General features: G+C 51.6%; 1 protein-coding gene across 5 annotated transcripts; it reads left to right on the forward strand.

Annotated features, from left to right (window-relative positions):
• On the forward strand, nt 1-25022 carry GJC1 (gap junction protein gamma 1). Of its 5 annotated transcripts, none has more exons than XM_064399885.1 (4): nt 1-73; nt 21077-21190; nt 23176-23248; nt 23379-25022. In XM_064399885.1, the coding sequence occupies exon 4, from the start codon at nt 23398-23400 to the stop codon at nt 24577-24579; it is 1182 nt and encodes a 393-aa protein (XP_064255955.1). In that variant the 5' UTR covers nt 1-73; nt 21077-21190; nt 23176-23248; nt 23379-23397; the 3' UTR covers nt 24580-25022. The 5 variants fall into 5 exon arrangements, with proteins under 5 accessions (XP_064255955.1, XP_064255959.1, XP_064255958.1 ...); XM_064399889.1 differs by having other exon boundaries at nt 23179-23248; XM_064399888.1 differs by lacking the exon at nt 1-73 and adding an exon at nt 1554-2130.
• The last annotated feature ends 1953 nt before the right edge of the window (nt 25023-26975 follow it).

A 26975-nucleotide genomic window follows, 5' to 3' on the forward strand; every position in this document is an offset into this window, starting at 1 on the left:
CGCGCATGCGCCCCGCGCCCCCCGCCCGGGCTCGGCGGCCGAGGGGCCCCGGCGCCGCCACGGGCCGGACCCGGTGAGTGGGGGCTGAGGGCGCGGCGGGGCCGGGCCGGGCCGGGCGGGGGCCCGAGGGCACCGAGCGGCGCCACCCGAGGGGCCGGAGCCACGGGAGACGGCGGGGGGCTGAGGGGACCGAGCGGCCGTTCCGGGGGCACCGGCAGGCGAGAGCCCGAGTGCAGCGGCGGGCCCCGAGGGGACGGGGCTGAGGGAGGCGGCAGCGCGGAGGGACCGAGCCGGGCGCTCCGGGGGCAGCCGGAGGCGCCGGGATCAGCCGGGCGCGCTCCGCCGCCGGTGCCGCCGCGAGGGGCCGGTGTCACCCCCCGGTCCCCGCGTCCTCCCCTGCCCCGCTGCCTTCCGCGCTCCGGGACGGGCCTCTCCGGGTGTTTATCCCGAGCGAAGCGATGCCCGAAGGGCTTTCCCGGCCGGAGCGCCGGTGCCCGCCCGCGGCTGCACGTGTCGAGCCCTCGGTGATGAACGGAGCGCTGCCCGTGCTGCCGAGCGCGGGAACGGAGCGGTCGCACCGGGAGACGCCACCTGTGTCACCCTTGGCCACCTTCCTCCCGTGTCACCCGAGCCCACCTCCCCTCCAGTGTCACCCCTTGGCTACCTTCCCTCCCGTGTCACCCTGAGCCCACCTCCCCCTCTGTGTCACCCCTTGGCCACCTTCCCTCCCGTGTCACCCCTTGGCCACCTTCCCTCCCGTGTCACCCTGAGCCCACCTCCCCTCCTGTGTCACCCCCGAGCCCACCTCTCCTCCGGTGTCACCCCTGTGCCCACCTGTCCTCCCATGTCACCCCGAGCCCACCTTCTGTCCCGTGCCACCCCCGAGCCCATCTCTCCTGCTGTGTCACCCCGAGCCCACCTTCCCTCCTGTGTCACCCCGAGCCCACCTCCCCACTACCTGTGTCAGCCTGTTCCCACCTCTCCTCCTGTGTCAGCCTGTTCCCACCTCTCCTCCTGTGTCACCCCGAGCCCACCTTCCCTCTGGTGTCACCTCCGTGCCCACCTCCCCTCCTCCTGTGTCACCCTATGCCCACCTCCCCTCTGGTGTCACCCCCGTCCCCCTCCGGGCTCCGGGCAGGACGGGCCCCGGTGATCCCCAGTGTCAGCTCCTGGAAGCAGCAGCTCCTGCTCAGGATTCCTTGCCTGGATGAGCCCTCACAGCGCTGCTGGCAGCCGGAGCCAGCCCTGCCCGCAGCCGTGTGGTTTGGCATTGCTTGAGGAAGTCCTTCTCCCGCTCCAGGAGTGTTTGGGCAAAGCTCTCAGACACTGGGGGGGTTGTTGGGGGTGTCCTGTGTAGGGCCACCAGTTTGGCTTGGTGACCTTGCGTGTCCCTTCTCACCGAGGACATTCCGTGACTCTGTGCTAGAGCACCATGAGAAGAATCCTGCTCTTGTGTCAGATGAGAGTTTTGGCCTCCGTGGGGCCTAACTTTCACCCAGCGTCATAAAATTTCACGGGAATGACATTTGTGCAGCTATTTTTACTGGCCTTTTAAAGGCAATTCTCATTTCTGTTGGTAGGAATTAGTCCTGACACTTTCTGGTCAGTGTGACCTTGCTTCCCAGTGAAGTGCTGATTTTGTTCCACCGTCAAATTAATTACAAATAGGAGATAGTTCACAGGGATTAATTAGGGCATGGATGTACCATATGGATTCTGGAGCAACAGTTGGTACCACCAGGTTCTGATTTTTCACTGGGTGTTTGATTGGTATTTGGAAATGAGAGGGAGAACAAAACCTTTCCATCTGACAGACCGTTGATTGTTATTATTTCCATGTCTCCTGCCTGCTCTAAGTCAAGGATAATTGGTTAAGAAAAACCCCAAACTGTCCCTTCCTGTTAGAAATCTGTGTCCTGGGGATGTTCAATGAACCAGCTGTCAGTGCAGTTACCAAACCCTCCGTTCTTCAGGTCATTTAAGGGAAAATGCTGTTTTCTGTCAAGGCTCGTGTTTAGGAAAACGCAAGGTGCCTTTCTCTGTATTTTTGGTACTTTCCGAGTCTGTTCCAAAGTTGTGCTTGTGCTTTCCTGAGGGAGCAGGTCAGCTCGGCGCTGGAAAGCAGGATGGGTAAGGGGTTCTAGGAGGGAATTTGAGCTTGCTGTACCGTTTGACTCGGAGGGAAATCCCGCAGTTCCAGCAGCGCCTGCATTGACTGGGGAGCAGCAGGGACGCAGCTCTGTGGTCACTGGTGGCTCTCTGGGGGTGGGCTGAGCTGTCACACACTCTGCTGCTGCCTGGCCAACGCGCCCAGAGCTCCAGCGAGGGGCTGGCCCTCGGTGACACCGGCTGCGGCAGTGCAGGGCTGGCTGTCCCCGCGGCTCTGGGCATGGCTGCGGGCACCGAGGCAGCCAGGTAAGAGCTGAGGGGCTGGGGCTGGGCTGAGCGGGGGTCTCGGAGCCTTTCTCTGCTGAGAAGAGCCCTTTTGCAGGGTATTTCTGCAGAATCAGGAACTTGTCTGACATTTCCAAACTGAAATGCCAGCAGGAGCACGGTGACAGGTCCCTTTGGAGGTTTTGCATTGCATGGAACTTGTTTTACAGGAGTGTCTCTGTTTTTTGGACTGTGCTGGAAGCACAGCTGCTCCTTGGAGTTTGTCACCCAGCACCTCTTGTCTTTTTTGAAATGTGTTTTGTCACCCAGCACCCCTTGTCTTTTTTGAAATGTGTTTATCAAGGTTTAGATCAGTTGGAGTGATGAAAAGTTATTAAAAATGTTTTGTTGACAGGCTGTTCCTTACCAAAAGGTGTGACTGCCTTTGGTCCTTTTAGACTAGAGTTTGTAACTTTGTCCTTCAATTGATGGAGGAGACTATTGAGTTATTGCTAATGAAAACGTTTCCATTTACAAATCTAAGTGTTTTCTTAATTTATAGAACAATACTACAATTTTTGGGTTTTTTAAAACAACTCACGAGTCTGAATGCAGGATTCCAGACAATAATTGTCATGAAATTCTCTTTTCTGGATGTGTACCATCCTCAGCCTTTCATTAAGGATCTTTTTTTGCCCCTCACTTCAAAGCAAACACCCAGCTCATCACAGATAATGTGCAAGTGATGCAAATACTGGTAAATAACTGGAAAATTTGGGTCAAGGACTGAGGGCACAGTGCTTGCTTTGAACAAGGCAGAGGGGAGCCCCAAGAGGGTTGGGAATGTGAGGAATTCTAGGGGTCCCAGCCCTTGGTAGGGGGAAAGTTAAAACTCAGATGCTGGGGAAATTGAGGTAAATTTTGAGAATTTAGCAAATATTCTGGTACACCCTGGAGAATTTTAATTATAGGCACAGTTCTTCTAAATAATTCAGTGGTTCTAAAGGAAATTGGTGTGGAAATTATACTGCTAAGGTGAAACTTTATATTAAAAAGTCTTTTTTGGGTTTGGGTAGTTCTAGAGTTTACAAGAATCAGTTTCTTATAAGCTGTGAAATCTAATCACTGATGGAGAGTTTGTGATGAATTTTAACACCTAAATTTGTTGATTTAGTAATTTGCTGACTGCCAGCAACTTCTGTGAGTCAAAAAAATCCCCAAACTTTCCTCATCCACCACTTTTACCGAGAAAAGGATGAGATCCAGTGCCTGAGGTTGTCCCTAGGAGTGATCCAGCCACTTAGGATCAGCAGAGCAGCTTAGGAACACCGAGTTTGGAGCTGGATCATCCAGAAGGTGCCTTCCTTGGGTGTGTTATGGATTGGGTCACTGAAAATCCAGTGCCTTGGTGCTTCTCTGGGGAGCTGGAGAATCCAGAGCCACCAGGGCTTGGTGGTGCTGCTGATGCTTTGTTCCTGACAGCTGTGATGCTGGGGAGTGAGCAGACCTCATGGAATGGTGAGCTTTCCATGGAGTGAGCAGTCCTCATGGAATGATGAGCTTTCCATGGAGTGAGCAGTCCTCATGGAATGGTGAGCTTTCCATGGAGTGAGCAGTCCTCATGGAATGATGAGCTTTCCATGGAGTGAGCAGTCCTCATGGAATGGTGAGCTTTCCATGGAGTGAGCAGTCCTCATGGAATGGTGAGCTTTCCATGGAGTGAGCAGTCCTCATGGAATGATGAGCTTTCCATGGAGTGAGCAGACCTCATGGAATGGTGAGCTTTCCATGGAGAGCTGCAGGAGCCCCACAGAGTGTGTGAGCCCAGGCAGACTCTGCTCACTGGGGTGAATTTTGGTGTTTTGTGGTCATTGGCACCTGCAAGGGGCTGCTGGTTGAGTAAAGTGATGGAATCAGGAGTTGGACTTGGATGGTTTTTGTGGGTCTTTTCCAGTTCAGGGTAGTCTGTGATTCTCAGAAGTCAGGCTGCAGCCTCACCACCAGCGCGGAGCTGGGGAGAGGGGGCTGATCTGGGGGTTCTTTCCTTACACCACTTCAATTTTCAGCACCTCGTTTAAAGGTGGAAATCACAAGGTACCTCTTTTGTGCCTCACCCTTCCTGCTGGGACAGGATTCCCTGAAGCCCAGCAGGAGCTCAGACCGGGGTGGTGATCATGAAACACTTGGAGTGAAACCCTGCTGGATAATGGACCCCTTTGTTGTCCCTCCCGGGGGATGGGCACTGCTGCCTCATTAGGGGGAAGGTGATGCTTTGCTCCCACCCTGCTCCACAGACTTTATGTTCTGTGCTGCCACTCCACAGAGTCGACTTGTGCTCGATTTGTGTATTTTTAATCTGCTTAATAGGAGGCAAATTATTGCCATTAAAAAAATTCCATTACAATTCCCCGGTTTTTATGGTGGCTCTACCTTGTCCCTGCTGACCTGGGGAGGGAAGCACGTCCCTGCCCAGCCAGGAGGGAGACTCCCTGAGTTACAGATGGCCCCTGGACCCCTCTGCCAGCCCCTCCCTGTGTGCCTGCTTTGGAAGGAGTGAAGGTTTTATTGCAGGAGCCCCTGGCATTTATCAGTGTTTGCAGCTGGTCTCGGCACTTCCCCTGAGCAGCAGGAGTGCAATTCCACCGTCCCGTGCTTGTGCCATGGAATAACAGGCTGTGTTTTTTATTGACTCAAATTAGGGTTAATAATGGTCGAATTGTATTCAATCACATTTGGCTTGCTGTGTTCAGTGTTGCTCAGTACGTAAATTCCGCTCTTGAAAAAACCCGTGTTTTTAAAATGCCAATATCACCAGATTTCCCATTCACTGCCCATTCTTGGTCCTGGTTTTGGGAGGCTCGTTGCTTTCCATTAAAAGCTACAAAAAGGAATTTATCTCCAAAATGCTCCTTGGAGGGGAAAGGGCAATGTTAGCATTTCCTTTTCTGACCTCCTCATACCATAAATATGAATTGTTATTGCTGCATGGGTAGTGACACACAGTTCTTCCCAAATTCAGGACTGCCTGGAAGATCTGGTTGGGATTTTAAAAAACTTGACTTCATTTGTCATAAAATGAAGATTTCAGGTGAAAGTTCCTGCATGTGATGTGGGATAATTGACGTACTCGGCGTGTGGCTGGGCAGTTGTGATCTTACTGGTGATTCCTGGTGAAGGAAATACTGAGAATGGCAAAAACAAATCCCTTTTCCTTCTGCAAATATAGAGGACTTGGTTTCATACCTCACTACTGACCAGTAATTCCTCTGTGATTCTGTTTCAAGGAAGAATGTGATTCCATTTCAAAGCAGAACCCAGGGTTTTAAGCAATAACACAAGTTACAAGGTTTTCTGGCTATAAATAAAAAAATCTATATTTGGAAAAAAACAAATAGTGTATTTATGGACAAAACTGTATAAAAGGAAATGTGATGGAAAAATTGAGTCAGATGAGCTGATGTATGAAGCATTTCCCTCTGGAGTCATTGGGCTGAAAAATGTTTTATATGCCTAAACTTGAACAGATGCTTCAGCACACACACACACACAGTCCTCCCCCGGTTCATATTAGCAGTTCTGCTCATACCGCTGTGATTAATTCCCAGACCAGCCTGGTTTAGGCTCTTTTCAGGGGGCTCCGGGGTATTTCCAGATCATCCAGGTACTTAAGCCATGCCTAGCTGTAAATAAGCGAGCAGCCCGGATTGTTAGCGGGATTTGTTTCCAGCTTTGCATTAGGCATGTGTTTAAATGACTCATGAGCTGGGATTTACATTTTTACACGGGAGTGAAGGATTTCTCTCTCTTACCTTGCCTAGATGGAAATTGGTGGAGTCAGCCAGCTTTTTTGCCTAAACAAGTCCATGAAACCAGCTTTGGGCTCTTGCAGTTATTAGTTCCAGCTTTTTAGTTACAAATTTGTCAGAAAACAAGTCTGAGTGTGCGTGCCTGACCTCGATTGAGATACTGAGGAGGGCTGAAGGAGGGAGGGAGGGAGCATCCATATGGATGACCAGCAGATTGTGCCTCGTGTCCTTTCCAGTCCCAATGTCGAATGCGCAGTCGGTGGCACTGGAGGAGGCTGACAACTGCATTGGATTGTTTTCCATTGAGTCCCTGCTCTGGTGTCCTGCTCAGCCATTAATCTGCTGTCCTGGGCTGCAGGGTTTGCCTTGTAGTTGGCTGTGCACAGCATTCCCTCTCCTTTGAACATCCCCAAAGTCTTCCCCAGAAGTGTCATGTCTTGGGGATGGTTCTGTGCACTTTGCTTTTCTGATGAAGGAATGTAGAAAAATGACTTCTGGGTCTGAACAAGGGTCTGTCTGTGGTGTGCCTGGGGAATGCAGCTCCTGCAGGATGAGGGATGATGCTGGTGGCAGCAGGGGATGGAGCTCCTGCCCGCGGTGACATCCTGGCGTGAGTGGTGCAGCCCTGCCACAGTCGGAACAAGCCATTGCCTGTGAAGTTCTGTATCTCTCTCATGCTTAAAATAGTCAAGAGCCTGGAAGGGTGATTGTATGTCTTGTGTGTGCCCATGTTCCCTAGAGGGGGAGTTTTGACTCCTTGTTAACTCCTGGAAGCCTGGCAGTGCTGTGGATGCAGGGACAAGGATGACACCCAGCACTGCGTAGTCCTGAGGTTAGAGATGTGTCTGTAGGCAGGCAAGGGGGTGGGTGTAGGTTGTGCACATGGGGCTGGCCTTGGTGGCAGTGCATTTTTAATAGCATAAAATTAAAATAGTTAAAGTTCCTAATGTGTCTTTCAGCTGTGCTGCTCTGCATGCAGCATGTCCTCCTAAAAATCTAAAAATCTCCTGATTCTCAGGGTAAACATTGAAGTAGTTGAGAAATGACTGAATTTTACTTGCAGCAGATTCATTTGCAGGAGTTACTCAGCTGGTGCTCAGATATGGAGTTAAACTATTTTGAAATGAGAAGAATTTTCATGGTGGAAACTGTGATTCCTGAGATATTATAAAGCAAAATAAAATTGAAGTGTTTGGGAGGAAGCACATGGCGATCTTCCACAGAGCCATATGGAAATTATCTTTATTCCATGGTTCGTGTGAAGTCTTTGCTCCTTCTGGAGCTGACTTGGAGCCTCCTCCTCAGTGCTGTCCCCAGCTTGGTTTGTATTCCTCGCCTGCTCTTGCTCTCTTTGCAATCTGTGACCAAAGCCTATCGATCCGGGCGTCTGCGGAATCCCATTCCCTGGAGGGCTGTGCTGGAGAGCCGTGGACAGGAATAAATCATGGCTGCCCTTCAGGTGTTCCATTGCCCGGGGTCGTCTGGCACGTGCAGAGTTCCAGGAGGCTGGAACTGAGCAGTGATTAACAGCCCCTGTGCCAGCTCTGTTCCCTCTGGTGTCTGCTGGTGCCTCTCTTTCAGCTGGTTCATGGAGGGGCTTTTCCCCCAGCCCCTGGAGCCACTCGCTCCTGGCTCCTTTGGAGCAGCCACATGGATCAGATGGAATCTCGCCTGCTCCAGAGTCCTGTTCCTGACCTGTCCCATGTGGGGCTGCAGCAGAGCAGGGGAGAAGCTCTGGACTCTCTCAACATGCACTGCTTTGTGCCGACACTTACCCTTCCCTGAGACACTGCTCCAGCTTTCAATTTTTGAGAGGTTTTCCTTCTCCAGGCTGCTCCAGGTGTCACAGCTCCCTGCCTGTTTCCCCCCTGAGCCTTCTTGCTTTTTTTTCCACTGTCCTTCCCTCACCAGCTACTCCATATCCATATCTCTTCTCCCACCTCCTTCTGTTCTCCTCTCTTCCCATGACAGGAGCTGGCCAGGGTGACCAGAGCCACACCATGGGTGAGCCATGGGCACTCAGGGGGACACAGCAGAGTGACCAGAGCCACATGCCATGGGTGCACGTCACAGGCACATGGTGGCACGGCAGCATGTGCTGGGTGTGCTTGTCCTCTGACACGGGTGAAGCACTGTTTTGGGCTGTGCTGAGCTGTGCCAGAGCATTCACAGAGCAGCCTCACAGCCCCAAGACCTCCTGCTCGCTGAGGCCATCTCAGGGCATATCTATTTTTAGGTGAAATTGAGATTTATTATTTTTATTCAATGTATGCATCACTTTATCCATGTGGAATTCCATCTGCCATTTTATTTCCAGGTTGCATGGACTCATATGGTCCTTGTGCTGCTCTTCATGGTTGCTTCTCCACCCCCCTTGAATATTTCCTTCAGGATGCTGGGTCACATCCAGACAGTGTCCTAGTCTGGCACAGCCAGCCTCTCCTGTGACCCTTGCTCTGACTTCCCTGCCTTGCAGGAAATGATTGTTTACTCCTACTGCCTTGCCTCCCACCCAGCTGTCTCCATACAGGGACAGTCCCTTTTCCAGTGGCCTTTTGGGGTCCCTGCAGGAAGCCTCAGATGAGAGAGACTCTCAGAGGTTAAAACCCAGACGATCTGGAGTCCTCTGTGGGGCTGGAGGTGCCTTTCCAGAAACCACGCTGACTTTTCCCCTGGTTTATTGTATTTATACAGAAAATCAATGCCCACTGATTCTGCTCTGTGGCATTATTCCTGTGTAAATGTTGGGTTTGGAGAACTACACTTTGCCAGGATTTTCTTCACAACCCCTGTCTTGCAGAGTTGACAAGGCAGTTGCTTCCCTGTCCCAAGACAATTTTAGGAATGGCTGTGCCCAGGCCAGGGCCCATCTCCATTCTCCATTAACCCCTTGGTGGCTCCATCCAGCCCTTCCTACTGTGACTCCTCAGTTTGGCTCTTTGCTCTGTGACCTCCCCTCCAGTCCCTGCAGTGGGAACCAGTTTCCCAGTGAGTCCCAGGGGAAAGGGCTGGCAAAGAGCCTGGAACTGTTCCTGGTGCCGTGAATTGTGTGTCAAGGAGTCACATCGTTTTTCCTGGATGGGTTTGTCATCTCTTTTAGTGACAGTAAAGCTGAGCCTGTTCCTGATGGTGGCTCTGCAGGGAGACTGTGTCAAGGTGCAGGTGGGAATCTGAAGTGGGAGTGCCTGAGGGCTGGAACAGCTCTGGAGATGGGCTGGAGAGCTGGGGGTGTTCATCTGGAGAAGAGAAGGCTCTGAGGAGACTTTATTGAGGCCTTTCAGCTTATAAAGGGACTTAGAAGAAAAACAGGGACTTTCTGCTGTCTCCTGTAGTGACAGGACAAGGGACAACACTTTAAACTGAGAGAGGACAGGGTTAGATGGGGCATTAAAATGAAATATTTTACCATGAGAGTGGTGAGGCCCTGGCACAAGTTGCCCAGAGAAGCTGAGACTGTCTCTGGATCCCTGGAAGTGTCCAAGGCCAGGTTGGACGGAGCTTGGAGCAGCTTGGGACAGTGGAAGTGTCCCTGCCCATGGCAGGGGAAGAACAAGATGGGCTTTGAAGTCCCTCCTAACCCAAACCAGTCTGTGATTGTGTTTGGCAGAGTGGGTGCGATTGTCTTAATGACTCCTTATCAGGAGCGATCTTATCTGCAGCTTATTCCCCTTTGTGAGAGTGACCGAGCTGTGACACAGCAGATGCTCAATTACCCTTTGTTTTAAGAATGTTTTTGCAAGCAGGCTTGCTGGGCTCTGTGTTAGGAAGTGGCCCAGCCCTTGGTCATGCCAAACAGAGGTGATCTGCTGGCTCCTGGTTGGAGCATGAAGTTCACTCCGGGATTAACAACATGTCACCAGCCTCCTAAAATCTTGGAAGCTTGGAAATGAGAAGCTGAGGGAAGCTTGGCCCTGACCGTAGCTGTGGCTGCAGTGTCTCAGTGGGTTTTCCTGCCTCCTGCAGCCCCACATCTCAGTACACACCATCCCCTGGTCCCCTCGGTGCTCCCCTTTCAGGTCTCACGCCTGACTCAAGCACTGGGGAGGCTGATCTGCCTTCGGTTTGCTGCTCATTGTCCCAATCTGTGTCGATAATAAGTCAGATTAAATCCTTGGCCAGGGAAAGCAGTCAGGTGGAAAAACTGACCCGTCTGCCACTGTGTGCTTGGTGCAGAGTGCCTGTCACTGGGAAAAGGGCTTCTGGCCTCCTTTCATAAAACAGGAGTTATTTCCAGCTGTTCTCAGGGGGAAAAGCCCCAGTTGGTGTGTGTGTGTTTCCCAGCTGGAGTGATGGAGCACAGGGAGTTCATCAGTGCTTCAGGTCTCTTCCCAAGGGAGTCTCAAAGTATGCAAGTCTTTCAGAAATGGACAATTTTATGTTTCTTATTTCATTACAGGGAATTTATTTTCAACAAATAACTCACTTAGTGAATCTATGCATATTTATATTCTAAATTTTATCTTTGGCAAAATAAAGCTGTTAAGACTCCTGTTGAACTCAAGCTGGAGTAACATTTTAATGCCAGTATGGCAATCTGCTGCCTTACTCTGCTCCCTGTCTCAGAATAAACTGTGTGTAAAGCCAACTTTATTGAAACAAAACTCTTCAGCTGTTTCTGTGGTTTTGCAGCAACCTGGGAGAAGTTGAAGCAGCAGTACAGTGAGTGAGGAGCTGGCTTGTTGTGGACCTGTTCTCTGGCAAGGTGCTGTCCTTGGCTGGCTGTCCCAAGGCCATCCTCATGGATTGTTGTGCCATTTGGCACAGCTGGCTGCTGTCCTGCTCAGCTTGGTGCTCTCCACCCGGGGACATGCAGGGTTTGGTGAAGTCACAAGGGGCTGCAAGGCTCTCTGCTCCTCTGTGTCCCAGTGGGAGCAATCCAGGCCCAGTTTGGCAGAGCTGTTCCAAGTGCTGGGTGCCCTGAAAGCCCCAGCACGGTGGGGAGGGTTTTCAGTGGTGAGGCTTTGGTTTGCAGTGTCCTCCTCTGCCTCTGAACATCCTTCCCTCTTTGCAGAGCTGCTGTTGTAGAAAACGTGATGTGGATTTGGTGGAGTTGCAGGCTGAGGCGGTGGCTCCCACTAGACCAGACAGAGCTGGGGAATAAAACTTTTTTTTTTTGAATGTAGGTCACAGAGAAGCAGCTGCCATGTTGCAGGATGGGTGACTGGGGAGGTTGTGGCAGACTGCGTCGGGCTGCGTGGTATCTGTTTCATTTACAAGCTGTTCATGGTAGTTTTTGAGGCTTATCTATGAAGCAAACACTGTTGTGGTTTCTCTTGACTGTCATAAGATGGTGGAGGGAGCATTAGGTGTTCATCCCCATTGATTGCCTCCCGCTCAGCCAAGTGAGAGCCTTTGATTTTGATGTACAGGAGCCGACAGAATTGCTCTCTTTTGGCTTCTCTCTCCTTTCCTGAAATGGCCGTGAGAGTGATATTTGGGTCAGCTGCCTCCAGTGTGTCATTTTCTTTTGACACTCATCCCTCTGAGCAGAGGAGGAGCCCGGTGGGGAAATGCTGTGGAGCTGTTGGCTGCAGTGGAATCGGGAGTAGTTAAAGGGGTGTTGTGGTTATTTGAGTCTCTCATCACATCAAGGCAGGGAGGTCTCTGATGCCTGACTGGAACAGTATGGGAGTGAGGATGGCCTTCCCCAGAGCTCGCTGCCAGAGAGCTGGAGGGATCCAGGTAAGCACATGGGTGCTGCAGCCTGTCCTGGGCTCCTGCTCCCCAGCAGAGCCTGTCCCTCTGTGCTTGCCAGGGATGCAGCACCCAGAGGTGCTCTGTGTTCTGTGCCTTCTTCCCTTTGGATCCTTGGGGGTCTGTCTGGGGAAACAGGATTGTTCCTCCTTGCCTTGCTGCGGGGCTTGGGGTCATGGTCTGAGGTCTTGGGTGGGCCCAGGTGCTGCCATTCCCTGGGTGCCACAGGTGGGTTTGCATTGTCCAGGTTCTGCTCACCCCTGAGTGTCCCCAGGTGCAGCCCTGAGTGACAGTGCTGGTGCTGGCCTGCCTGCACAGGCAGAGTTTGCAGCAGGACCCTCTCCTGCTCCTTCCTTCCTTCCTTCCTTCCTTCCTTCCTTCCTTCCTTCCTTCCTTCCTTCCTTCCTTCCTTCCTTCCTTCCTTCCTTCCTTCCTTCCTTCCTTCCTTCCTTCCTTCCTTCCTTCCTTCCTTCCTTCCTTCCTTCCTTCCTTCCTTCCTTCCTTCCTTCCTTCCTTCCTTCCTTCCTTCCTTCCTTCCTTCCTTCCTTCCTTCCTTCCTTCCTTCCTTCCTTCCTTCCTCCCTTCCTCCCTTCCTCCCTCCCTTCCTCCCTTCCTCCCTTCCCCTCTGCTGTTTCCAGGCAGAGTTTGCAGCAGGACCCTCTCCTGCCCTTTCTTTCTTTCCCTCTGCTGTTCCCAGGCTGGAGAGCATGTCCTGAAAGGGGCTGAAGCCCTGGGATTTGTTGGCAGGTGTGTGCAGGAATGCCAGCCCTGATCCATCACACTCTCTCTTGAATTGCTGTTGGCCACTCAGGACCTGTATTTGTCATTCTCCTCACTGCAATTTTTCTATCTTTACCCTTCCATTTGCCATATTTGTTAAAATAACTGCTGGGAACACGGTTCCTGATAGGCAGCAGTACATTATTTTTAATATTTTAATAATGTATTGTTATATCATGCCAGTACCAGTAGCACTGTGTGCAGTTGTCCTGCACTGGCAGGGGGAGGGATCTCAGGTCACAGTTTCACTTGCTTATGTGGCTCAAGTCCCTGCAAATTGTCCCCTCTCCATTATGTTAATTCTTACAGGAAGAATTGCTAAATTGCTTTACTTCTGTTGCTGTTGCCCAAACTGTTCTTCCTGGTGCCCAGGGAATGGTGATGTAAAACTGATCCACAGAAAATTCCACTTAAACATAAGAAAAGCTTTTTTTTTACTGTGAGTGTGGTCAGACTGGTGTAGGATCAGACTGCCCAATCTGACTTTTCAATGCTTCTGTCTCTGGAGGTGTTTGATAGGATTAGACTGCCCAGAGAGCTTGTGGTGGAGTTATTTAAAACCTGGCTGGACATGGGCCTTCCAACCTGCTCTGGCTGACCCTGCTTTGGGATGTAAAATATGGTGGTTTAAACTACCACTTATCAGAACACTGCACATTTCTGAAAGGGATGCATTTGGTACAAGGGAACCTTCAGAAGTGACTGAAATAAAGCTCTGTCACTTACAAAGGGGCTGTCAGAGCCTCAGAGCAGTCAGTGTAGGGGTGTTTGGTCTCGTGTTTTGTCAAGAAGTAGCACATTGTGTGTCTGAGCCAGGGTTTAGTAGCCCAGGCTGAGGAGCAGTGGTGTCTCATGAGATGTTTTTGCCTGGTCCCAGAGCTGCTCCTGGGAAGAGCTCTGGTGTTTGGGAGATGAGTGCTGACTGTGTGTGACCATGGAAAAGCTGCAGGATCCCTGTGGCGTGGGAGAATGGGAATTGCCAGCTCACACTCCGGAGTGTTCTGTGCACCTGAGGCCACCCTCACTCAGTCTGATGGTCACTTCAGCTGCTAGGAACAGCATTTCGCAAGGATGCCCTCTAGATCTTTGGATTTTAAGGGTCCCCAGCCCTGTTGTTTGCAGACAGCCTGGGCTGGCAGTCCAAGAGCTCAGGATTTGGTTAAACACTTGGTCATGATTTCAGAACAGCAGTGTTGGGTGTTTTCTCCAGTATGGCTTGAACTTCAGATTCAAATTATTTCAAAAAAGTTAAAATTGTCTTTTACCTACCCTGTAATTCTTTGTTTTCAGCATTCAGCTGAATTACACGGGGAAAGCTTCCCTGTGGTTTACTGATTTCACAGAATTCATGGAATTCACAGAATCACCAGGTTGGAAGAGACCTTCAAGGTCATCGAGTCCAACCCAGCCTGAACAGCTCAACTCAACCCTGGCCCCCAGTGCCAATCCAGGCTTTGTTATTCACACCCAGGGATGGTGACTCCAGCACCCCTCTGGGCAGCCATTCCAGAACTGTATCACTCTTTCTGTAAAAAACTTTTTCCTAATATCCAATTTGTATTTCCTTGATGCAGTTGAAGGCTGTGTCCTCTGGTTCTGTCAGTTCCTGGTGAAAGGGACCAACCCCACCTGAGCACAGGCACCTTTCAGGAGCTGTAGAGACTGCTGAGATCACCCCTGAGTCTCCTTTTCTCCAGGCTGAGCACCCCCAGCCTGGTGGGTGCTGCTGGACCTGCCAGTGCTGCAGGAGCCCAGTTCCTGCAGGAGCTACTCAAACCATCTGGGCTCAGTGGGGTTAAACTGTGGAGGAGAAGAGCTGTGAGATGTGTGAGGCTGCAGGAGAGGGGAGAGGGGGAGCGCTGTGGAGTAAACACTGGGTTGGTTCTGAGCTCCAGTAGCCCTTCCTTGACTATTCCTCATCTGGCGGCAGGTTGTGGAGGAGGGGGTTTGTTCCTGCTGCAGGCTGCAGTGCTGTCTGTGCTGATCCCCAGGGTTTGGTGTTGGTGTGGCCCAGGCTGCCCGGGGAGCCGGGGTTTCAGTGCAGGCTGAGGCAGCACAGGTCTCTGACCACTTCTTTCCTCCTTGATCACATTTCACATCACCACAGTGCTGCCATCACCTGGGGCTCCTTCTGCCTCCTGATACCTGGATGTGCAGGCTGGGTGTGAGGAGCAGCCTCAGGCTGGTGTTAGGCTCCAAGCAGTGCCAAACTGGGAGCTCATTCTCCCCGTCTCTGAGCTGGAACACCTCATTCCCACCCTTCGGAAGGGACGCTGCTTGCTGAGCGCGTGTGAAGGGATTCAGCCTGACACAGACCCCACAACGGGCCTCCAAAAATCTCACGAGGTGACAGAGCCTGTACAGCCCGGCGTCCCTTTCCCGTGGAGCCTGTTGGCACTGCAGGCTCCTGCTCTCGGATGAGCTGCAGTCGGGCTCAGCCCGGCCTGTGCCCGTTGTGCCCGCGCGTTCCGGGTGCCTGCCCTGCACACGCTGCCTCCCGCAGCAGCACGCTTGCTGTAGGTGCAGCAAAAGCTGGTTTGGGCCAGCACAAAACACGTCGTGATTTCATTTGAATTTTGTCACTGCGGGGGAGTGTTGCTAAAATTGTCACTTGGCTTCCCATGTTAGCAGTACCTAGAGGGCACGCCGAGGCGACCGGAGGTTCATGTCTTAGCTGCAAATTCCAGTTTATCTGTAAGCTGAATGCTCGGGTGGGTATATGTTGATTTTCAAAAAGATACGTACTTGACATCTTTATTTTTTTGACAGCGCAAGAGTCTTATTATATCTCTACCTCTTACCCATATTTTCCTGTTCTATTTATATCCCACACAGGATCTGTGGTCTCATAATTCAGCGTGGGGTTTTTTAGACTCGGGGGATTGGTCTGGGAATCAGCAGAGCCTTGTTAGCATGCCTGGGATTGGAAGGCACCATTCAGAAATGGTTTCCAAATTGACATTGACATTGTGGCTTTCTCCAAACCATTCTGTGCTGTTGCCACGTGAGCCCTGCCAGATGACAGAGGATTTACTTGAAAGAGCACTGTGTGCTCTCCAAAAAAGTCCCAGCCTTTGCCTTCACAAATATTCTATAAGATTAAAAATAAAAATTCAGTGCACTCTTCTTATTCCTTTTCATCTTTATTACTGAAAATAGGAGTAAAATTGGTGGTGATTGAAGCAATTCCTTCACAGAGGATAGAAGGGTGATAGCTGTGAGTTCTCTTATCCCAGGGGTATCCCCACATCCTTGCTCTTGTGTCACTCAGGACAGTGGACACTGGAATTGCTGCTCAGGGAATGCAGGTGAGCACAACGCTCACCAGGGTTCAGGATGTGTTGGCCCCATTCCAGTGCTGGGTCTGGCCATGGCTCTCTGCTTCCTTGAGCAGTAAAGTCTTACTCATTTTCCAGGTTAAAAAAAAAAAAAAGAAGAACTCCTCTGCTTCAAAAGTACTTGTAAATCATGTAATTTCTTACTTTTCAATGTAAATGAGATCTGAATGAATAATACTAATTATTCATTCATCCTAATTCAAATACTATTTTAATTAGCCTGTGGGCCCAATTTCACTTTCATGCAGCATGAAACCTCTTTTGATTAACAACAGAATTGCCATGCATTACTTCTTTTTTTTTCCCTGCTCAGCACATGTCTTTTTAAACTGCTTAAAAACAAAACAAAACAAATAAATCATTAATAAATTAATCAAATTTCATTAGCATGACCTGGGAAGACATAATTTAGGGAGGAAGAAAGTCTTCTGTAGATATATTCATTCTCCTTAACAACTGCCTTGAGGCTACAAAGCCTTCAGAGAAGCCTTGTCTGAGGAGGTGCTGGTGAAATACAAAAATCTGGGGACCCTCCGCCACTCCCTCCCATCAAAGGGGCAGGGGCACCTTCCACTAGACCAAGCTCCATCCAGCCTGGCTTTGGACATTTCCAGGGATCCAGGGGCAGCCCCAGCTGCTCTGGGCACCCTGTGCCAGGGCCTGCCCTCCCTCATGGTAGAATATCTCCAATGTCCCATCTAACCATGCCCACTCACAGTTTAAAAGCATTGTCCCTTGTCCTGTCACTACAGGTGTTGATGAAATGTCCCCGTTTTTCTTACAAGCTCCATTTGTACTGGAAGGTCACAGGATGGGCTCCCCTTCTCCGTGCTGAATGTCCCTGTTGTCCCAGCCTGAGGTGCTCCAGCCCTTGGAGCATCTCTGTGGACTCCCACCAACAGCTCCACGTCTGTCCCATGCTGGGGCTCCAGAGAATTCCCCCCTCGCTGCTGCCCACACTGCTTTGGCTGCAGCCTGGGGGCAGTTGGGTTTCTGGACTTTGCTGGTTCACATCCTGTTCTTCAGCCTCCAGTGTCCCCAGGTCCTTCCCTGCAGGGTTGCTCTCCATCCCCCCACCCCAGTCTGTGCTGCTGTTGGGGGTTGCCCCAGCCCAGATCCAGGATCCTCCCTTTGGCCTTGTTGAAGTTCACGAGGTTGCCATGGGCCTTGTCAGGATCCCTGGGAATGGCATCCCTTCCCTGCAGGACATCAGCTGTGCCCCTCAGCTTGGTGCCATCCTTGGACATGCTGAGGCTGTGCCCAGTCCACTTCTGTCATTGATGGAATGGCATGAAATGAGTCCTGGCACCACAGAAACACCACAGGAGAGCTTGGGTTGGGTGGGATCCACGTGGATCTGCAGTCCAGCTCCATGATCCTCACAGGCTGCCCGGTGCAGAACCAGACCAGCACAACCTGCACCCTCATGCTCAGGTGCTTTGGGTGTAGCTGCTGAGCTGGGCTGAGCCAAGGGGCTCCAGTTTGTGCTGGGCTGGAGCCAAGGGGCTCCAGTTTGTGCTGGGCTGAGCCAAGGGGCTCCAGTTTGCACTGGGATGGAGTCAAGGGGCTCCAGTTTGCACTGGGCTGAGCCAAGGGGCTCCAGTTTGTGCTGGGCTGAGTCAAGGGGCTCCAGTTTGTGCTGGGCTGAGCCAAGGGGCTCCAGTTTGTGCTGGGTTGGAGTCAAGGGGCTCCAGTTTGTGCTGGGCTGAGCCAATGAGCTCCAGTTTGCACTGGGATGGAGTCAAGGGGCTCCAGTTTGTGCTGGGCTGAGCCAAGGGGCTCCAGTTTGCACTGGGCTGAGCCAAGAGGCTCCAGTTTGCACTGGGTTGGAGTCAAGGGGCTCCAGTTTGCACTGGGCTGGAGCCAAGGGGCTCCAGTTTGTGCTGGGCTGGAGCCAAGGGGCTCCAGTTTGTGCTGGGCTGAGCCAAGGGGCTCCAGTTTGCACTGGGTTGGAGTCAAGGGGCTCCAGTTTGCACTGGGCTGGAGCCAAGGGGCTCCAGTTTGTGCTGGGCTGGAGCCAAGGGGCTCCAGTTTGTGCTGGGCTGAGCCAAGGGGCTCCAGTTTGCACTGGGCTGAGCCAAGGGGCTCCAGTTTGCACTGGGTTGGAGTCAAGGGGCTCCAGTTTGCACTGGGCTGAGCCAAGGGGCTCCAGTTTGTGCTGGGCTGAGCCAAGGGGCTCCAGTTTGCACTGGGTTGGAGCCAAGGGGCTCCAGTTTGCACTGGGCTGAGCCAAGGGGCTCCAGTTTGCACTGGGTTGGAGCCAAGGGGCTCCAGTTTGTGCTGGGCTGAGCCAAGGGGCTCCAGTTTGCACTGGGATGGAGTCAAGGGGCTCTAGTTTGTGCTGGGTTGGAGTCAAGGGGCTCCAGTTTGTGCTGGGTTGGAGTCAAGGGGCTCCAGTTTGCACTGGGTTGGAGCCAAGGGGCTCCAGTTTGCACTGGGCTGAGCCAAGGGGCTCCAGTTTGCACTGGGTTGGAGCCAAGGGGCTCCAGTTTGTGCTGGGCTGAGCCAAGGGGCTCCAGTTTGCACTGGGCTGAGCCAAGGGGCTCCAGTTTGCACTGGGTTGGAGCCAAGGGGCTCCAGTTTGTGCTGGGCTGAGCCAAGGGGCTCCAGTTTGTACTGGGTTGGAGTCAAGGGGCTCCAGTTTGTGCTGGGTTGGAATCAAGGGGCTCCAGTTTGTACTGGGTTGGAGTCAAGGGGCTCCAGTTTGCACTGGGCTGAGCCCAGGCTGTGCCATGACAAGGCCAGGAGAGGGTTCCAAAGGTGTTTGGGATTTCACTGCCTGGAATGAGGCTGCCTTGACACCCACCTGCTGCTGGCTGTCCTGCCCTCCAGGTGCCCTCCGTCTCAGGGGAATGGGGACACTGCTGGAGCATTTCAGTTTCCTCCTGCCCCGCTGCTGTCCCTACCACACCTCAGCTGTCCTATCCAAGGGCTGGATTTGGAGCATTTTACAGTAACTGCTGCTCCACAGTGCAGTTCTTCCCACCCTGGGTGGCAGGAGGTCATCACTGTTTGAGGAGAAATCTGAAAGGAGGTGAAAATTTGAATGTTAAAATGTTTAAATTCACAGTCAGCCCCCCTTGGGCTGGGTAGAGGAGGGGGCACCCCTGAGGTGCCATTCCCTGGCTGTATGTGAACACCAGCTGTGTTAACTCCAGAAATTCTTCACCTGAAGCTGATTTCTTTTTTCTCATGTACCTGCTCCAAATTCTTCTTCATTCTCTGTGGATGTCAGAGCCTGCAAGGCTTTAATTCAGGAGCCAGCCCACTGTCAGAGATAAGCCTCCTGATATTTCATCATGGATCCTGCCTGCTCCAAGGAGCCTCCTCCGCTGGAAGTGCTGAAATGAACTTATGACAAATACAAGAAATGAAAGTCTCTCTCAAATGCACTTTCTGGCATGACTTAAATTAGCTGAAATTGCTGACATTCTGCCTTTCTCAGATGCGTGTCAGTGTCCATAGACTTTTCTTTCAAACATTGGAAAATTATTGAGTTAAATGTTGCCAGAAACAGCCAGTGCAGGAGCGTGGGTGTACGTTGGGTGAAGGTTACTGTGATGTGTCTGGGTGCTGCAGCACGTGGAGGAGAGGCACAATGGGCCCCTCTGACCTTGGCTGATCCCACACAACGGAAGGACACCACCGGAATTCCACTTGGAAGTTCTTGGGTTTGTACTGCATTGAATTTGGATGGGCTGAACCTTTCCAAGACTTAATGACTGTCATTTTGCCTGAACCAAAACATTTCCTTAAAGACCAGGAAGTTCTTTGCCTGCTCCTGGGTCCTCCCGTGTTTGTCCCAGCAGCTCTGCTCAGGACTAGGACTAAATGGACAAAGTGACACTTTCTTGGCAGACAGAATCAGCTCTTGGGCAGCTTCAGAGCTGCACAGCCAGGACCCACTAATTGGCAGGTCCTGGTTGCTGACCACAGGTTGGGTAAATCCTCCTGCATCCCAGGGCTGTGGGAGCCCCAGTGTATGTCTGTGCATAGGTCTGGCACTCTGTGCATTGATACAGCTGGTGGAATTTGGGTTGGGAATCACAGGAATGATTCCTAGGTTGTTTTTGGTACCTGTCTGCAGGTAGAAAATGCACAGTGAAAAGCTGGCACGTACCTTGAAGAAATTTCTTAGATAGGAAATAGCAGCTTGTCTAAAAGTAAAGGTTCTCTTACTGAAATCTGCACTCATTTCAAACTTCCCTGTCCTTAACTCCTGAGGAATGTGACAGTATATGAAAATTTAAAGGCTGGTTCCTGCTGTTACTCCAAATTTACATTGGCAACAGTGTTTAATTAATTTCAAATTTACTTAGTAGTTTGCTTTCAGTGAAAAGTGTGGCCCTGACATTTTGAGTGAATAAGAATTAGCCTCTTAAACTCCTTTGGGTCTTGTCTCTTTTTCAGTTGATGAATCACGAGGTGTCAGTGGGGACATGCCTGCCCTGTCGGTGCCCAGGGTGATGAGGTGGAGGTGGGCAGAGCAGTGTGGTGGGAGAGGGGTTTTTGTTAACCTCCTGATCCAGAGGTGGGGTTCACCTGCCTTTGCTGCCCATTGCCCTTCTCAGGCACGTGCAGGACCCCCAGATTCATGTGCCCCTCATCTGGACCCCAAATCCGAGTGGGAAATGCTGAGTGTAGGGTGTCTGAAGCACTGTGTCATCCCACTAACACAGAACATGGGTGGCAGAGCTGCTCTTGGGTGCCTTTCTGAAATGGGGGTGCCAGCAGAAAGGAGCTGCAGTGGGACTGGAACCTCTGGTCTCTTTGCCTGTTAAAAGGTGTTATTTCAGCCAGTGCTCTGTGGAATGATGGCAGCGGGGTTGTGTTGAAGGGGAGATTGGATGGAAGCCTTGGGAGGATTGCATGCACCTCTAAAAGCTGTTCTCTGTGGAACACATCCCTTCTTCAGGGCTGAGTGCAGGTGCCCTGCCCGCCTGAGTGAGGGCTGGACATTTTTGCCCTAATTGTAATTTTGATGTCACATCACGATCCTGACTCGTTGCTGGTGGGATTCACTTTCATTTTCCTGCTATGTTTCCCACCTAAACAAACTGATCTTTGTAAATCACTCACTTTTAGGCATCTTCCCTGTCCCTCAGCTGGTTTTGAGCCTCCTGTCCCCACTCTCTGATGCTGGAGCAACTGCTGAAGGATGCAGCCGCAGGCGCCCAGGGCTGTCTCGCTGACAAGGAGGTAAGATCAGCCCCACTGCTGGTGGCAGTGACACAGCCAGGCTCAATCCCTCACCTGCACTCTGTCAGCAGCTCTCCCTGAGACCCTGATCCTTCAGGGGCCTCGTTCCCTTCCCTGTTAACTGACACCCAGAGCCTCTCCCCCCATACAAACCCTGCTCTGCTGGTCCTGGGCTGCCCTGATGTGCTTCAGGCCCTGGGGCTGTTCCAGGGGCCTCAGCCTCCCCAGCAATCCGTGTTTGCCTGTACTGGTAACTCTCATCTCCAGTTCCCAGCCTGCAAACTCCTGTCCCATGGGCACATTTTGTCAGCAGCCAGTCCCCAGTTGAGCTTGGGATGATCAGCCTGGCTGCCAGGGATTTTCAGAACTGCTGTAATTATGGAACTGATCTTGGGCCTAATATGGGAATCATTTGTCAAGACTTTTGTTACTTCTGATCACTTAATATGGCCTTTTTAATACTCTCCTGTGCTTTTTTTTTTTTCTCCCACTGTCATAAAGTGATAAATCAAATGTCCTGCACAACCCATCCACACCATATCCCTGCTCTTGGCTTTTCAGTGAAACACTGAATTCCACCAGAGGGAGATCACATTGATATCCTTTAATTCTGCATGCTTGCATCTCCTCACATTTCATTATTTTGCCTATGAACAACTCTGTAGTTACATGGAAGAAGTTGAATAGTTCCAACTACTGGTTTTCCTCCAGTCTCCTGGAATTTCTTCAGGTTAAAAATAAGAACTCTTAAGAATAAGACTTTATAATTCTTATTTTAAGAATAACAATTTCTTCAGGTTAAGATCAGAGTGCTGGAGATTTGACAAATTCTGGGTTCAGGATCTGTCACCAAATGTTTTTCTGATGTAATAATTTCTCTTAATAATGCTTGTGTCAAACTGATACTTGACATCATCAAAAGTCTTAAAGATGCCTCATCCCCTGTTGCTCTAACAGTGTCCAGCAGTTCTTCCTGTGTTTTACCTGTTTCACTCCTTGGAGCTCCAGGGGGGGCTGCAGTGTTGCTTGGGTTTGTTCAAAGTGCTTCCAGACAGGAGTTTCCAAGGCTGGGATTTTTACTGTTAGGATTGCAGATTTATCCTGGAGTGGTTTGGGTTGGAAGGGACCTTGCAGCCCATCCAGTGCCACGGGCAGGGACACCTCCCGCTGCCCCAGGTTGCTCCAAGCTCGGTCCAACCTTGAACACTTGAACACTTCCAGGGATCCAGGGGCAGCCACAGCTTCTCTGGGCAACCTGGACTCTGCAGGCATTGGAATTTGGCAGGGCTGCCCCTGGCACGCTGTGCCAGCCCCGCTCGGGAGCGCGGCCAGGCCCGGCAGTTCCGGCCTCAGCTCCTGCCAGCGCCGTCCTTCTCCCCTCACCCACCCACCACTCTGCTGTGGAGCAGCTCTTCTAAAAGCTTAGACAGGTGACTCTTTCTAACCAGGTTTTCATTACAAAATCCACACTGAAATATTTTCTGAACCTGGGAGGAAGGTTTTGAGCCTCCCAGAGGGGCTGGACCCAAATCCATCCACGGGATGGTTCAAGCACAGTTAGGAATGCCTTGGCCCAGCCCTGTCCTTAGGCTGGCCCTGCAGGGTGACACTGCTCAGGCCACCAGGTTGCCCTGCCTTTGCATCACAGGTGGGCTGGGCCATCCCTTCCTGAATGAGGCCAGCTGGTCCTGCCCTTGGACACAACAGTGTCCCATGGGTTGTGGCTGAGACCATGGTCACCAGCCCAGGCTTTAACAAATTAAAATAAATCCTCTTGTCAGTGGTGGAATGTGGCCAACAGCACCCAAAAATCTCATGGGCGCTTGTCTTCCCATCCACTGTGTTTTGGAGTCTTCAGCTTCCACTCTAAGTGTTTTATCAACCTGTGACATGCAGAGCAGCTGTGTCTCTGTCTTGGGCTGGGGAGTAGCTTTGGGAGCACATTTATTAATGAAATGATGTTGAACTGCTACTTTTTCTTACAGCAGATTCCTCAAAAGCCTGCGGAGGAGACGTAGGATCTTCAAGGAAATTGTGGCAGCTGGATCCCGATAGCAGGTGGTGGTCACAAACACAGATGGGTGTTGGGTGTAAAAGTCGAGTTTTTGGACTCTCTTAGTTGAGTTTCAACCATTTAGGCTCGAGCTGGTAAACTCATAAATATTTGGGGGTTCTGTTTGTTTTTTAGATAAACTCATTTAACCACCATGAGTTGGAGTTTTCTGACCCGCCTGTTAGAGGAGATCCAGAACCACTCAACCTTTGTTGGCAAAATCTGGCTGACAGTGTTGATTGTGTTTCGGATCGTCCTAATTGCTGTGGGAGGAGAATCCATTTATTATGACGAACAAAGCAAGTTTGTGTGCAACACGGAGCAGCCTGGCTGCGAGAACGTCTGCTACGACTCCTTCGCCCCTCTCTCGCACGTCAGGTTCTGGGTCTTCCAGATCATTCTCGTGGCCACTCCCTCTGTGCTCTACTTAGGCTATGCCATCCATAAGATCGCCCGGATGGTGGAGCACAGCGAGGCCAGCAGGAGGGCCAGGAGGAGGAGCTTGCCCGTCCGCTGGAAGCAGCACCGGGGCCTGGAGGAGGCTGAGGGTGACCACGAGGAAGACCCGATGATGTACCCGGAGATCGAGGTGGAGAGCGCCCGGGAGAGTAAAGAGAAGCAGAGCCCTGCCAAAGCCAAGCACGACGGGCGGCGGCAGATCCGCGAGGACGGGCTCATGAGGATTTACGTCCTGCAGCTGCTGGCCAGGGCCCTGTTTGAGGTCGGCTTCCTGGTGGGGCAGTATTTCCTGTATGGCTTCCAGGTGAGCCCCGTGTTCGTGTGCAGCAGGAAGCCCTGCCCGCACAACGTCGACTGTTTCATCTCCAGGCCAACCGAAAAGACCATTTTCCTGCTGATAATGTACGGGGTGAGCTGCATGTGTCTGCTCCTCAACGTCTGGGAGATGCTGCACTTGGGCTTTGGCACCATCCGGGACACGCTGAACGCCAAGAAGAAGGAGCTGGTGGACTCTGGGACCTGTAACTACCCCTTCACCTGGAACACGCCGTCGGCTCCCCCGGGCTACAACATCGCGCTGAAGCCGGAGCAGATGCAGTGCACGGAGCTGTCCAACGCCAGGATGGCCTACAAGCAGAACAAAGCCAACATAGCTCAGGAACAGCAGTATGGCAGCAACGAGGGCAACATTCCCAGCGACCTGGAGATCCTGCAGAGGGAAATCAAAGTGGCTCAGGACCGCCTGGACCTTGCCATCCAGGCTTACAACAACCAAAACAACCCCAGCAGTTCCAGAGGGAAGAAATCCAAAGCGGGCTCAAACAAAAGCAGTGCCAGTAGCAAGTCAGGAGATGGGAAGAACTCGGTCTGGATTTAACGTTGACTCAGTTGATATGCTGTGGTTTTTTTCCCCTAGTTTATCATAACCAGCAGTCCCATGAATAATGGCTTCCATTAAGGGAATATTTGACTCTGCTGATTTTCAGGGATACCGTTGGCTCGTGATTCAGCCCCAGAAAGGGTTTATACACTGACTCTAGGACTTTAGAACTTTATTCTTTTGTCTTCCAAGTCAGGAGACAAATAGGTATATTTAATTCATTCTCATTGAACGGTTTATGCTGTATGTACAGTATTATAGTACATTTATTATGCACAATTTTTTTGTATTTGTACACTGGATCTGATGTTACACTTTTTATATCAACAAGGACAAAGCAATGGATAGCCATTAGCATTTTGTTAATTTTATTATTGTTGTCTGCAGTTATGTCATTGTTCTTCCTTGTTTTCCAAGTAAAACTTTTTATAAAACTTTTCTATGCTGCGTTTCCAAAGTGCCTTGAACATGCAGAAGTGGAATCTCCGGGCAGCTCATGGGTGGGGAAAGATTTGGGAAACCTCTGTCAATGGTGCTTCTTTACTAAATTAATGTGCTGCTTGCAACCTGGAAGTATCATCCCATAACCTCCTGTGTCCTACAGGCTCTTTCCTCTATGGAAAATGACTAATAGGAAAAATGTGTGTGTGTGTGTAGGGTGTGGGGCAGAGAGGGTTCAGGGCTCCCTGCACACCTTGTGCAACAGGAGGGAGGAGACACTTCAAATTCCTGCAAAACATCCAGAAAAAAAACTGAATAGAGATCCAGTGGATCCAGTAAATCCACGTGTTTCTGTGAGAGTGATGGGAAGAGAAGTTTGTGAGGCCTCCTGTTATGTAACCCCCTGTGCCCAGGGGCAGGCAGTGGTACCTTTTGGGGAGGATTCCTGTGCTTTCCCAACTAATGGGTCAGATGGAGTCTGTGTGACTGTGGGATCCCTCCCTCTGCAGCAGCACACACGAGCTGGCTGGGGAGTCTCAGCCCCTCAGAATTCAGTGATTCTGCCTTATTCCAGACCCCTCTTCCTCCCATTCTGCCCAAGTTTTGTTCAGACACAGCAATATGTATAATTTAGCTTTCTGCTTGAGAGACCAGTCCGATCTGGCATTCTGTGGGTTTGGCATTAAACTTGAATTTACAATTAGCAGAAGGGGAGTGAGGGACTGATGCCTTTGGCTCTGTCTTTCTGGCGAGGAGCCGGCTGGGCTGGGAGAGACACTGATAAATGTCTCTGCTTTCTGCTGCTATTTATAAGGGATTCAGGACCTTGCTCTGCTCCCTTTCTTTTTTCAGGTTTCCATGCATTTTAATGTCTTTTGGGGGCCTGTTTCAAGCAGGACTGTTCTGTTTCAAGGCTACCTCTGTCCCTCATCAGAGCTGGGTCAGGAGCAGGATTCATCCCAGAATGTTTGGGGTGGGAAGGGACCTTAAAGAGCACCTCATTCCACCCCCTGCCACGGGCAAGGACCCCTTCCCCTATCCCAGGGTGCTCCAAGCCCTGTCCAGCCTGGCTTTGGACACTTCCAGGGATGCAGGGGCAGCCACAGCTGCTCTGGGCAGCCTGGCAGGAATGAGGGATGAAGAGTGAGGCTCCGTGGAGGATAAATCCCTGCCCTCTTCCTGTCCTTCAGAACATCCAGGGGCAGCACCCACATTAAATTCATCCAGGGGACATGAGCGTGTCCTTGCTGTTCCCCTCTGCCTGAGCACCTCCTGTAAATGGGTGTTGTGCTGAGTTGTTTTGCTCTGTTTTCCCCTGGGACACCCGGCAGGCCAGGCATGGATCCAGACTATCCCTGAGCAACCTGGAGAGCCCCTGCTGTGCCCAGAGCCAGCACAGCCCCCGAGGGAGCCCCTCTGGAGCTGTGGGGGCTCTGGGAAGGGAATTGCCCCCCTGGCCTTTGGCACTGACCCCGGGGAGCAGGTGGAGGGGAGCCAGGGTGGTGTCTCCAAGGAAGTGAGAGTGAGCCTGGACGTGTGTGGCAAGTGGATGTGGGCTGGGACTGGCTGTGTGGTCCAGGCAGCTCAGCAGTTGTGCTCCTCTCATTAAACTGGCCTGAAGAAAGTCACAGTGCTGAGCAGAGTGAGCTGAGTGTGGCTGTGGCTGGGGAGAGCGGGGTGGAAACCAGGTGTGGAAATATGAGGGAGAGACATTGGAGCCTGGAGAGAGCCAGGGCTGTGGCCACAGTGCACTCTTCACCCCAGCACTTCAGTTTCTCTGTTCAGGGTCCCAGATTGACATTTAGCCCCGTGTGCTGCTTTGGGAACAGCCTTTCCCCACTGAGAGCAGGGAAAATCCTTCTGGCTGCTCTTCCCAAGCTATAGCAAATTCCTATCCAGGACTTAAAGCAGGCTCCCACCTGTTGCTCCCTGGTTTTGTGTTATTTCCCAGT

The sequence above is a fragment of the Passer domesticus genome, chromosome 27 (assembly GCF_036417665.1).
Source record: "Passer domesticus isolate bPasDom1 chromosome 27, bPasDom1.hap1, whole genome shotgun sequence".
NCBI classification, from domain to species: Eukaryota; Metazoa; Chordata; class Aves; order Passeriformes; family Passeridae; genus Passer; species Passer domesticus.